The sequence below is a fragment of the Monodon monoceros genome, unplaced genomic scaffold, assembly GCF_005190385.1.
Source record: "Monodon monoceros isolate NGI ecotype Baffin Bay Population unplaced genomic scaffold, NGI_Narwhal_1 Super_Scaffold_19, whole genome shotgun sequence".
NCBI lineage: Eukaryota > Metazoa > Chordata > Mammalia > Artiodactyla > Monodontidae > Monodon > Monodon monoceros.
In genome coordinates, this window is record NW_021703775.1 from 73,443,557 (window position 1) to 73,457,049 (window position 13,493).

The following is a 13,493-nucleotide window of genomic DNA, read 5'->3' on the forward strand; positions in this document are numbered from 1 at the left end:
AAACCCAGAAACAGTAAAAAATCTAAAATATAAACTGTAAAGGGAAGACATGAAAAATGAACACATCAAAGGCAGTAAATATTATATGAAACATTTATTGTTATTGCTCAACATTTTTGAAAGCACCTGACATAGAGCAAGTATTATTTTCCAAACTTATTTGAGCACAAATCAGTTACATTAATATATCACAAAGAAATGGTGTTACAGGAGGAATAAATGAGAGCTCATGTGCAAGAACTAGGGAAAGGTATTTAAAGAGAGACAAATTTTCAAGAGTGTGACCATCAATAGCTTGAACTAATCATGTCTTAAGCTTAACCAGTTGACTGGAATCCCCTGGCTTAGATAATTGATTTTTTTCTTGAGTCCAGTATAGGGAGCCCGTGATCCGGTGCCAACAAACATATCTTAGGGATGTAGTTGGTGCTGAAAAAGATACACATTCATTTGAAAACAAACAAATTATCTGAATGGGATCGGGCTTAAGTTTGGGAAGGATTTCTCAGGGAGACCTGATGTGTGCGTTTGGCTAGGCGCAATTGGCCAAGGAAGCAGGAACATCATAGGATATATAAAATGACCTTGGAAGCACACAGGAATAGTGGGATTAAGAAAAGCATACTGGCTTGCTTAAAGTGGGGGCACCAAAGTAAAAACATTTTAAGACCGAAGGAAGATCTGATTTTAGCTTGGGTTTAGATTTAATAGGAAAGGCTAGTGCCACTGTCAGTTTTCGAGTATGCTGGGTGAGGCAAGAGACTTGGGTCAAAGGATTTGAACGTTATTTGCCTGAGATGGGGAAAGACTCTAGGTGGGGAAATTAGCTACCGTTGCATAAAGTACACACTAGATTATACAAATCAACAGGCGTAGCCGCAAATATGGTAAAAGGTAAAACCAGAGACAAATTAAAAAAACAGATGAGACTGAATAATTTCATAGGAGTTTCTGCGCTATGTCTAAAATTGTGGTGGTGTGTAACTCTCCAAGCATTCAGAAAGGACAAGGAGAATTGAAGAAAGAAGTAAGGTAGAAAAAGAATACAGTGAACCACAGGCAAGAAAATACTAAACACCTCAAGTACTTAAAAATGGGAGGCTATGCCCCAATGGCAATTATATTCTGTAACAGCCCACAGATCACACATATTTTTTTCTTTTTAAAAATTAAAAAAAAAATTGAAGTGTAGGTAATTTACAATGTTGTGTTAGTTTCAAGTGTTCACACTTATTCTTTTTATAAGGACCCTTGGGCTGCAGTAACAGCTTAGACAAGTTGTTAAAAAGTACTAAAACAAACAGAATTAACAAAATCTCCTACCCCCAAATTGCTCCAGGGGGCTCTCCCATCCCCAACGGCACAAAGGAAGGTTTGCACGCTCGGAAAATGCACGTTTGTACCTTCATTTGGCCAACGGCGCCAGTCTACCAAATACAGTAAATAACTTTTTCCTTTCACAATATTGGGACTTCGGGGCTTCCAGAACACCTCATCTTTACGACCTCATTTTAATGGGCGCCCTTACTGACTTGGTACTGACACCTCAGTCGAGTTCCGCCGCGACCATCCGAGGTGTGGCCGGTCCTCGAAGCCCGCCCAGTCGGAGGGCAGCTGAGGCTACGAGCCAGGGCGCTGGGCAGAAAAGCCCAGAAGCAGAGCGACCAGGTCCTAACCGCGACAGCGGGTCTACCAGCCCCGCGACGTCCGCGCAGGCGTACGACGCCCAGCGAGACGAGGACGACGCCGGAAGTGTCCCTCGGCGCCCCGGATGCGACCCAGCGGCGGCGGTTGCCAGGGCGACCGGAGCTTCCAAGAGCCGCGGGTACTAGCGATTGGCGGCTTAGAAGAAGTTTCCTGTGTCGGGCTTTATCTGCTGTCGTCGTCCTCTCGAGGTTCCCAGAATGTTCTTTTACTTGAGCAAGAAAGTGAGTTTCCCGGGGTTCGCCCTCGCTCCTCCTCTGGTCTCTCGACCTGCGGGCGATTCCCGCATCCTGCCGGAAGGGCCATGAGTGGTGATCCCGGCTTCGACGTCCCTCCGCCCACCTTCCTGCATGGTCCAGCCTCGAACCTCCTTCTGATGGTCTCCAAGACCCAAATAATCCTTGGCGGAGACAGCAGTCCTCTCGCATGATTCTTTCCCATTCCTGCCCCTGGTTAGGTCCTTTTGGGGGGCCTGCAGGGCTGATCACTTCGTGCTTCCCTATCTTTCCTCCTTCACCTGTTGCTTATCCAGGTGATTTAAACTCTTTGGATCATCACAGGCCTCTGGGCAGGAGAAAAGTAATAAAAAGGTAGCCAAAGTGTATGCAGAAAGGGAATATGAATTGATGATAATAGATTTATACTTCCGTTATCCCTACCCCCTTTTATTTATTTTTTTAAAAAATATTTATTTATTTATTTGGCTGCACAGGGTCTCAGTTGCAGCACGCGGGATCTTCATTGATGCCTGTGGGATCTTTTGGTTGCGGCATGCGGGATCTTTAGTGTGGCATGTGGGATCTAGTTCCTTGTCCAGGGATTGAACTCAGGCCCCCTGAATTGGGAGCGGGGAGTCTTAACCACTGGATCACCAGGGAAGTCCCCCTCCCCCCTTTTAAAAATCCATCAGGTCACTCCCCATTGGGTTCCTTTGCAGTCACTGCCCTTCTCTTTGTGGGCAGTCCTTTCTTTCTTTCCCAAATGGGCCCAGGGCAGTTCAGGGGACTATGCTCATTTTCATAACGGCTCACATTTCTGCAAGGCTGGCCGTTTTTCTTCTTCAGGCTTCGTGTCCTGTAGACTCATTCCCAACCCCTTGGTGAAAAGCTGTGAGAGTGGGTGTGGTTGCTTTTCAGATTGCCATTCCCAATAATGTGAAGCTGAAATGTATATCTTGGAACAAGGACCAAGGATTCATAGCATGTGGTGGTGAAGATGGATTACTGAAGGTTTTGAAATTAGAGACACAGACAGGTAAATGAATGCAAGCCCAAATGTTTGAACTTGATGGAAAATCATTTGGTCAGAGAGATTTGCCCATGGTATTTGTCAGTATGCAATTCTAATTCTTTCAAAAGGAAAAAGAACAAAACCCCAAACATTTTGGGGTGTTCTTCTAGAGTATTTTTGTAACAAAGTTCAGAAAATATTGAATGTAAACATCAGATGGCTTTTGCTGAAATTATTGATGGCAAATGAAAATGAATGAAGAATGAAAACTAAGTCATTATGTTGATTTATGCTATGTGTATTGGTTGTGCTATATAAATAGGAGTCTAAAATAAATAAAATAAAATAAAAATGATGTGAATCAGCATTTCAGTAAGGTCACAAAAATCTCACGTTTTGGTAGATTATTTACAGGCCTATGTTGTCCTTTCCACTTTTCAGATGTGTTAATAATTATGCACCTAGTTCCCAAGAACAGAAAATGGGATTAAAAAAACCATTTTTAGTAATAAGTCTCTTGTGTTTTATAGCTTGATTTCTCTTTTTCTAGTTCTCTGGAATCATAGCAAACAGTTTCACATTTTTTTATTATCTAATATTGCTCTAGGTCGGAGAGCTAGACAATTTCCAGTCTAAATTGGAGATTTAGATAAGGAGATTGGAGTTGGAACCTCAGCTCTGCCATAAGACTTCTGAATGTCTTTCAGCAAGTTGCTGAGTATATCTGGGTTTTAAGTTCAGTCTTTTGTAAAATGAAGGGTTGAACTAAATTACATTTTGGATTCCTTACAGCATTGCTTCTCAAGCTTTATCAGGCATAGGAATCATCTGAAGAGTTTGTTGAAACAGATTTCTGGACCCAAGCTCCAGAGTAGATCTGGAATTTGGTCTGAGAATTTGCATTTCTAGTGATGCTGGTGTTGCTGAATCTCAGACCGCACTTTGAGTAACACTGTTCTACAGCTTTGAAGTGGTAGTTATAAATATTTATTGAGCACTTTCTATGTCTGGGGTGTTTGACCTTCACTATCTAATTTGACTTCACAATAATCTTGAGAGGTAGGTATTCCAGATGAGAAAACTAGGTGCTGATCAGTTAATAACTTGTCCAAGATCACACAGGAAATAAGTGACACAGCTAAGATTTGAAGTAATAGGAATAGAAAAGAATTTTATTTGAGCCAAACTGAGGACTATAGCTGGGGAGGCAGCCTCTCAGACATCTCTGAGGAACTATTCCGAAGAAGATGGTTTTCAGCATGGTTTTATCTCTTGTCAGAGCAAAGGACATCAAACACGACAGGGGTACACTCCTTCAAGGAATATATTTGCTTCCTACACAGCAAGTCAGTATGGCTTTGGCACCTGGGAAGGGAGCCTTATCATCGAAGGAGTACAAGCATTGAGGTCCCAGGAAGGGAGGCATTGATCTCTGTCTCCAGAATGGACATTCTTTACTTCTGGACGGTGCACACTTTTCTTTAATGGTTAAAGCACATATAGAAGATATGTTGTGATAGGCTAAAAAACAGACTGTTCTAATTAGCATAAAGTTTAAGCTAAATAATATGTAAGCCAGAATGGCTTCGCCATACCTCAATATGTGAACATTTCTTCCATCAAAACTTAGTTTGTTTCACTTTCAAAGCCTCGTTTTTACCCACTATGTGGAGGGCTCATGGCAGCCTAAGCAAAGAGAGAATAATTGTTTTGATGTGCTAGATTAACTATATGAAATAAAAGGCAAATTTGGAAGGTAGATACTTATGTACCAATCAGAGTTTGGCTTCTGATGTTTAGTAATTTAATCTCTCAACACTTTAGTTTTCTTAAGTGTGTTGAAAGAAAATTTTTGTCTCTGTTATATTTCTCAAATATATGTAAGTATATGTACACATACATATTTTTTGCCTTAAAATATGTGGGAAGTTTTAGTTACGTTAAGAAATGCATTATGTTTAATATTGAAGGCTTTTCAAGAAAAAAATTACTTCATTTCCTGTTCTGCACTTAAAAAATATATATATGTGCTTTTTTAATTGGTATTTTATTTATTTATTTATTTATTTGGTTGCACCAGGTCTTAGTCGCAGCAGGCGGGCTTCTTAGTTGTGGCTCACAGGCTCCTTAGTTGTGGCTCGCCGGGTCCTTAGTTGCAGCATGCGGGCTCCTTAGTTGTGGCACGCGAACTCTTTGTTGCAGCATGCATGTGGGATCTAGTTCCCTGACCAGGGATCGAACCCTGGCCCCGTGCACTGGGAACACATAGTCTTATCCACCGTGCCACCAGGGAAGTCCCTGTTCTGCATTTTTGATGAAGTGTGGTTAGAATATTCTTTGAAATTAGTGAGCAAGATGGAAAATAGTTTCTTGAGAGCCTTGGAATATGGAGTAAATTATTTGTTTTGGAACTTAATGAGTGTAAGTCATGTTGAAAGAGATAAATATGAGAAATATTGTTGGATGATTCTTAAAAGGTCAGTCTATTGTATTTAATAATAATAGTTGTGATGCAACAGATCCCTCTAGTAACAATCACCAGATACTGCATATGCCGTGTACATTTGAAGCACTACTTTGCATCCCCTGTGGTGGCATTCCCAGTTTTCACTCCCTTGCCTTAGAAGGAAAGGAACTAGAATCAGCGTTTGCCCCAGCTTCTTACATCAGGTTAAGATGGGGAGGCAGTATCCTTCTTCTCTCACAGGCCAACTTCCACAGGTTTTGCTGGAGCCCACCTCCTCTCACCTTCTCAGGGACCTCATCACTTTTTTATCCTCTCTCTATTCTTGGAGTATCAGTCTGCTTTCTCCCTCTTTTTTCTCCCTCACCAGTGACTTTCATTTTCCAAATCTCATGGACGGCTTTTTTGGGTTCTTATCAGCATTTGACCTTTCCTTCTGTCTTGAACCATTATTTTTCAAGACAAAAGGAGAATAGAAATGTTTTAAATTATTGTTATATTTATACATATGGCTTTCCCCTCCTTTCCTTTCTGGTAAGTTCTCATTCTCTTTACTAAATTCTCCTCTAACTGTACGAATTCCTGAGAACTTGGTTCTGGGCTGTCTTCGTTTTACTTTCTCTTTAGACTTGTTCTTTCATTCCCTTAGCTTTAAATGCCATCTATGGGGTGACGGTTCCTAAATATATATCTGTAGCCCAGTTCTGATTTTTCAGACTTGGACATCTCCGCAAGAATCTTTCACAGGCATCTCATACTTACTTTGTTTAAAACTGAACTCTTGACCTTCTCCCATATATCTTCTTTCATTTCTCTCCATTTCAGTAAATATCTTAAATTTCACCCATTTGCTCAAGCTAGAAGCCCCCTTCTTCCCACTTAACATCACCTTCATCAACAACCCTATGCTTCTATCTCCAAAGAGTATCTGAATCCATCCTTTTCCTTTGTCCCGTGCTACCTCTCTAGTCCCAGCCACTATCAGCTCTCACCTAGACTGTTGTGGGAATCAGCTTCCCTCCCTTCATTGTTTCTTGCCTCTTTCTAGTCTACTCTTCACACTCCAGCTGTTGTGATCTTAAAAAAAAAAAAAGGAACCAGATCATGTTATTTCCCTGCTAAAAGTCTCTAAAGGGCTGCCATCTTGGGCCAGAGTTGCTTGTGGTGGGGTTTGAGGGCAATGGCCCCGACTAGGCATCTCTTGCTCTTCCTGCCACTGCCGCAGAGGGTGCGGTCTACTCATCTTCATTAGAGGACGTATCACCCTAAAGCAAACATTCGGGTCAGAGAAAAAGTGTTCCAAGACCATGCAAGCCAACTGTAGCCACCTGCATAGTCCTTCAGGAACTGCAGGCAGCGGGAGTGCCTCGGCCTTCCGACGTGCCCATGTAGCGAGACGGACGCGCGAAGCTTCTTGCCTTTGTTCTAGAGATGTCCATAATCCACACCAACTCCGTACCTAAAGAATGTGCTGAAAACCCAAGCTCCAGAAATACCAGGTCAGGTGTCCATAGCTGTACCCATGGATGTGCACGTAGTCACTTGTAGCCCATCACGCAGAGAAGCAAGGCAGTCAGGTGATCCTGCCAGGGAGTCTGGAGAACCCATAGCAGCTCCTTCTCAGAACCCCACCCTCTCTTCAAGTGTTACCAAAATGTCTTCCATATATTTTGATCCTGCTTGTCAAACTTACTATGCAGCACATAACAGGAATTTCTTTTGGAATTGGGCTGCTAACAACTTTTATGGATGCAAATAAAAGCTAACAAGTTTTACGAATGCAAAATGTAAAAACAGATATTTATGAACGTCAGCCGGGTTTTCCTAAGATAAAGGTGCTCAGAGATTTAGTGTGCTTGGTTACTTGTGTTCTGAGCAGGGTCTTCTGTTCTCCTTTGTTGTATCTCTCATTCTCAGTCACTTTATGACAGTTTAATCTTCTTTTTTTTTTTTTGCGGTACGCGGGCCTCTCACTGCTGTGGCCTCTCCCGTTGCGGAGCACAGGCTCTGGACGCGCAGGCCCAGCGGCCATGGCTCACGGACCCAGCCGCTTCGCGGCACGTGGGATCTTCCCGGACCGGGGCACGAACCCGTGTCCCCTGCATCGGCAGGCGGACTCTCAACCACTGCGCCACCAGGGAAGCCCCCAGTTTAATCTTTTTAAATCCTTTGGACTTTTTGAGCTTCTGGGGGATACTTTGGATGGTTGGAATTACTGATTTCATTCCGAAATCCCTCTTCATGGGTTTCAAATGCCTTCTTTTTTTGGTGCCTCCTTTCATCATGCCTTTTAATTCCAAGGGTTATTGGTATGTGCTTTTAGAAGCACATACCATGCCAGTTTGGTTTGTTTATTGGCCATGGGGAGTTTAATGTAACTCAGTGGAGTCTTGGGATCTTGGTGGCTTTACTCCACCTCATTGAAAACTTTTGACTTTTTTTTTTTGGACATCAGAATTTTCAGGTAGGTTTTGCAGACATTTTCTGCACGATCAAGTTCTGGAGTTGCTGCCAGCAAAAGACAGTGTTCAGATGTGGATGCTGTTTGTTCACCATGTCAAGTAGAATTTCAAAAACTTATTGTCATCTGTCAGAATATATTTTGTCAAGAGTCCTGTACTTTGTGGTTTAACAAAGAGAAGACATACCCGCTATGCAGAATTGTGAATTCAGACCGTATAAACAAATGGAAAGATGGAACTACTTCCTCACACTTTCAAATATGTTAGGTCCTGCAAACCCTTGGAATCATATATCACTAATTTTACTTGGTTACAGTGACTATGACTATAGGCATTAGAATGGATTTTCAGTGCTATAAGTTAAGAAGAATGTTTGTATCAAATTTTTTTTAGAAGAGTAGAATAAGGCTTAAGTGTGTAGTACAATCTTTAAAAGAGTCAATGAGTGAAAGAACCCTCTGTTAAAAAAATAATGTTCAACCTAACATGTATGTCAACAACATTTATTCTGTCCTAATTGTTTGACAGATGATTGTGACGTTATATATGTGTATTATTGTTAATGTTACCAAGACAGTAACTGGATAATTAGAACTAATGGTTTTAGAGGAACTCAGGTATTTTTTTTTCCCTGAGATTGTTTTCAGAATAAAGAATATTTTTCATAATTTTTTAAGATACATGTTATCTGAAAGGAGAATTTTCTTCAGCATCAACTTTTATAATTCCCACTCTCAACAAATTCTTAAGATTTTCATAAATTTGTATTTTTAAATGAATGTTTTAAATGTTATATTTTACATGTAACAATCAGATTTTCTAAGTGAAGATTCATTTACTGAGATGACATTTTATATTATTGTATTCTTCTCTATAGTATGATTAGTAATCAAGGAGAATAAGTCACTTCAAATAAAAAACAGTCTTTAAAGGCTTACATTGCACTTTGGATAAAATCTAAAATTTTTATCACTTCCTGCAAAGACTTTATAATTTTTTCTGTGCCTATCACTTCTGCCTTATCTTATGCCATTCTCCACTAATTCAACCACATAGGCCTTCTTTCAGTTTGCCAAAGGCCCTATACTTCTACCCAGGGGCCTTTGCACTTGCTGTTTCCTAGCCTGGAATACTTTCCCCCCTACCTGGCTTGGCTTTTCCCAGTTTCTCCTTCAGTCTCAGTTTAGATATCGTTTCTTCAGAAATCCTTCCCTGGTTCTCCCTTCAGTCTAAATTAATCCCCTTCTGTTACTGTCTCCTATTATGCCTTTACTTCCCCAGTTTATAATTTTATATATATGCATATATATTTTTGTGGGTGTGTGTGTATTTAATATCTGTCCCCTTAGTAGACTAAAAGCTCTCTGAGGGCAGAGAGCTTTTGTTCATCATTTATTTTCAGAGTCTTCCACAGTGCATAGAAGAGTGTAGACATTCAATAAATATTTGTTGAATGAATGAATGAATATAAGATTCTGCAAAATCTAGTAAAAACTAGTTTCCAGGCTCCGGACGCACAGGCCCAGCGGGCATGGCTCACGGGCCCAGCCGCTCCGCGGCACGAGGGATCTTCCCGGACCGGTGCACGAACCCGTATCCCCTGCATCGGCAGGTGGACTCTCAACCACTGCGCCACCAGGGAAGCCCCAAAGTCTTTGCTTTTTGATCCCTCTTATGCTTTAGAATTCTCAATCTATATGTCATAAATACTTCTATTTGTTATCTTTTGGCAAGGAATAAGTAGCAATAATATTTACTAATATATTCAGTATACTGAATAAACAGTGTTCTTTTATACATTTTGCTTTATTTTGCCAGAATAACATCTTTGCAAGGGGGTAGGTGTTATTGTCCATGTTGAGAAAAACAGATCAGGATAAAGCATGCTTTAAAAAAATCTTTCTAGGGGCTTCTCTGGTGGCGCAGTGGTTGAGAGTCCGCCTGCCTATGCAGGGGACACGGGTTCGTGCCCCAGTCCGGGAAGATCCCACATGCCGCGGAGCGGTTGGGCCCGTGAGCCCTGGCTGAGCCTGCGCGTCCGGAGCCTGCGCGTCCGGAGCCTGTGCTCCGCAACGGGAGAGGCCACAGCAGTGAGAGGCCCGCGTACCGGAAAAAAAAAAAAAGAAACTTTCTAATATTGTCCAGGAGTAGGAACTCCTTTCAAAAAAAGCAAGAAATATCAAAATCTTATAATCTGTCACTTTTATATATTTTCCATAGTATTTTTTGTTTTTGTTTTTGTTCTAGATGATGCAAAATTGAGGGGTCTTGCAGCCCCTAGTAACCTTTCTATGAATCAGACTCTTGAAGGTCATAGTGGTGAGTCATGTAAATTTTTAAATCATATTTGAATAGTATTATCTTTAGGTATTTAGAAGCCATCTACTTAATGCAAAAATGTCATCATTTTAAATGATGGTAATATTTAAAGTAATCATTTTTATTTAGCCATAATTAACACAGCCTAGAATCATTCAACAACTTTCACATGATTAAGTAACATCTTCAATAGTTATGAAAAAAAGTAGCTGTAATTTTAAATATTAAAAATACTGTTATCTGTCTATGGATAGGATATAATCCTTTTTTAGAGTCTGTTTTATAGTCCCAGATAAAAGTAGACTAAAGAGACCTGACAACTGAATGTACTAGATGATCCTAGACTGGATCTTGAAATGAGAAAAACAAGTATCTATAAAGGACATTATTTGGACAATTGATAAAACTTAAATGTGGACTGTGGGTTGGAGATAATATTGTATCAGTGTTAAAATTTCTAATTTGTAAAATAGTTTTGAAAGAGAATGTCCTTGTTCTTAGGAAATATACAATAAAGTATTTAAGGATTAAAAAAACTAAAATAAAACCATTTGTTCCTATAACCCAGAGGTTTAAGAGCTGCTCAAGTGTGTGTTACTACTAGAATGGAAAACAAGGTGTGGTGCAGGGGGAGAGATTAGGGGACATATTAATGACAAACAAATACCACCTCCCCCAAAAAACAAGTACTTAGTATGATGTCCTTTGGGCATAATAATCTTGGGGAGTCAGGCAAATTGGGTAAATCTTACTTACGTTTGTTTCGGTCATCAGCTCTTGCAGCTGATCGTAATTGGTACCGTAGCTAGCACGAAATAGGAATAAACATGAAAATTAGTATTATGCACTATTGTAGAAATGAGTGATAATAGTAACTGCATCCTATGAACATTTCTGAGTAATATTAAAGACTCTTAATTGCTGTTTGTTGCCCAGGAGCAGTACTGATTTTAACATGCTCTTGGTGTTTATTATAAAAATATAAATTTGAAATTAATTGTAGCTCTTTTTTAGTTTCTAAACTGTCTTATAATTTTTTAGGTTCTGTTCAAGTTGTGACATGGAATGAACAATATCAGAAGTTGACTACCAGTGATCAAAATGGTCTTATCATTGTTTGGATGTTATATAAAGGTATCTTAGGAGAGCTGATTTAATCTTTCCCAAATTGGAGCCTGGATTACAGTATTTGAATGGGGAAATAACATCTTTGAAATAGACCCTTTTTAACTGGCAGTAGGAGTTCACAGGGGTGATATTTCTGGGTCTATGGCTTCCTACTTCTCCCTTTAACCTTACTTCTTTTGAACTGTGACCTTGCGTTAAGAAAGTGAATTATGTGACTGTTGGTTATCTTCAAACTGAACTTAGGCTCCTGGCAGAATCGTTTCTGCTTGAGATAGCTCTTTCTTTCAGGTTTCCAGTAAGATTAGTTTCTCTGTGGTCAGTGGCTGGAGTTAGTTCAGCAGATAAAAACACATTTATGAAGATGTCAGAGGCAATAATTAATTTCCTTTAATGAGTCAGTTAACTTCCTTTTCCTTCTTGGATATAGATTTTATCTCAGCTCTGACTACTGGCTCACAATTTGTGTCTTTTGCCCACAAGAGAGAACAAGAGAGGGATTAATTTAGGTGCATCACTATTACCAGAAAAATAACTCATAAAACATGTTCTCTTGGGGCCTGTAGCCATCATCTTTAAAAGAACAGTGTACCTTAGTTTATGTGTTTTGTTTTAAAAACATTTACGGTATATACCTTTTAAAAATTCTTAATTAAAACATGCTGTAGTACACAAACTCATTTATTTATTTTTAAAGTTTATGTCTGTGTATATGTGTGTAGTGAGTAGAATGTGAAAATATAGGAGATTAAACTTTGTCTTTTGCCAGAGTAGGTCTTCTCTGAGCCTCAGTCTTGATGGATAATACCCTGCTCTGACTAGTTTTTCCATGTTACATGATTACTTGCTTGGCTTCAGGCCAGAATTCCCTGTACCAGAATGTAGTAAAGCCTTTTAAAAAACAAAAAGAAAACAGAATAGCCCTGTGATTTGCCTCACATTTGGTTACACCTTGAGACAAGTCACATTTCACTCCAACCCCATGTACAAGAACGTTTTTGTCACTCAGCATTAGTGATGTGATATCACTAATGTGATATGAACTGTTGAAAAATTTTTTCAAGCAGTCTTAGAGCTTTTACATAATATGCTTATATTTAATATGCCTATAATTAATCATTGGAGAGTTTGTGCATACTTATGAAGTAATTGTGGTTATTTTGTTCTTTCCTTGGTTATTATCTGAGGTGTACTCAAGTGGGAAAAGTCAGACTTTGAGAAAAATCAATTGTTTCGGCCTTCAGAAGCAAATGAAGTTTTGTTTTTTAATTGACAGAAAAAATGGAAGAAAGAAAGAAAGCAAGAAAGAGAGAGAGGGAAAAAAAGATGGGCATTTATTGTGTTTTCTGTGATAATCTTTGAAGCAATTATTAGTCAAGGCCTAAGTTATTTTTTCATCTTGTTCTGTTGGATTTGAAGATTTCATAGTTTAATGTCTCAGGTTGTAGAAAGCTTTGCAGTTATTTATCCCACAGTGTATTTTACGGAATGTTTCAACTCTGAAGTACCATTTATTAGATGTGAAAGTTTTGACTTGTCATTTGTTTTTCTTTGTGAAAACAGGCTCTTGGTATGAGGAGATGATCAACAATAGAAATAAATCAGTGGTTCGAAGCATGAGCTGGAATGCTGATGGACAGAAGATCTGCATTGTATACGAGGATGGGGCTGTGATAGTTGGTTCAGTGGATGGTAATGCATTTTTGCACCCAGAGCTAAGATCAAGATTTAGCTGACATTTTTAATCTTTAGAGGTTTAAATTAATTATCATATGTTAGCATTCTGACAGAAAAATAAACATCAAAAGAGAAAATAGTTACTGTACAATTTGATGACATTTAAGAATTACTTATTTTTAAGTATATTCAAGTAAAAAATCTGTTAAAATTTTTTTTTCTACAGTAGGACTGGAAAAAAATGAATTAATTTCTCAGAGTTATTTTAAATATGTCTACCTAATTATATGATTTATCTTTATACTTGTTAGACTATATTGTAAATATGTAGATTTTAGTTTCAAAAAGTGTATAGAGGGCTTCCCTTGTGGCGCAGTGGTTAAGAGTCCGCCTGCTGATGCAGGGGACACGGGTTCGGGACACGGGTTCGTGTCCCGGTCCGGGAAGATCCCACATGCCGCGGACCGGCTGGACCCGTGAGCCATGGCCACTGAGCCTGCATGTCCGGAGCC

General features: G+C 39.6%; 1 protein-coding gene and 1 pseudogene across 1 annotated transcript in view; both read left to right on the plus strand.

Annotated features, from left to right (window-relative positions):
- The first annotated feature begins 1,834 nt into the window (after nucleotides 1-1,834).
- Nucleotides 1,835-13,493, plus strand: part of WDR35 (WD repeat domain 35) — a 60,346-nt gene continuing 48,687 nt past the window's right edge. The window contains exons 1-5 of the mRNA XM_029231353.1: nucleotides 1,835-1,928; nucleotides 2,841-2,958; nucleotides 10,108-10,179; nucleotides 11,221-11,313; nucleotides 12,868-12,996. Coding sequence (XP_029087186.1) covers nucleotides 1,905-1,928; nucleotides 2,841-2,958; nucleotides 10,108-10,179; nucleotides 11,221-11,313; nucleotides 12,868-12,996 — 436 coding nt within the window. The 5' untranslated portion in view covers nucleotides 1,835-1,904. The remainder of the gene's footprint in view (nucleotides 1,929-2,840; nucleotides 2,959-10,107; nucleotides 10,180-11,220; nucleotides 11,314-12,867; nucleotides 12,997-13,493) is intronic.
- Nucleotides 6,676-8,127, plus strand: LOC114900923 (annotated as a pseudogene).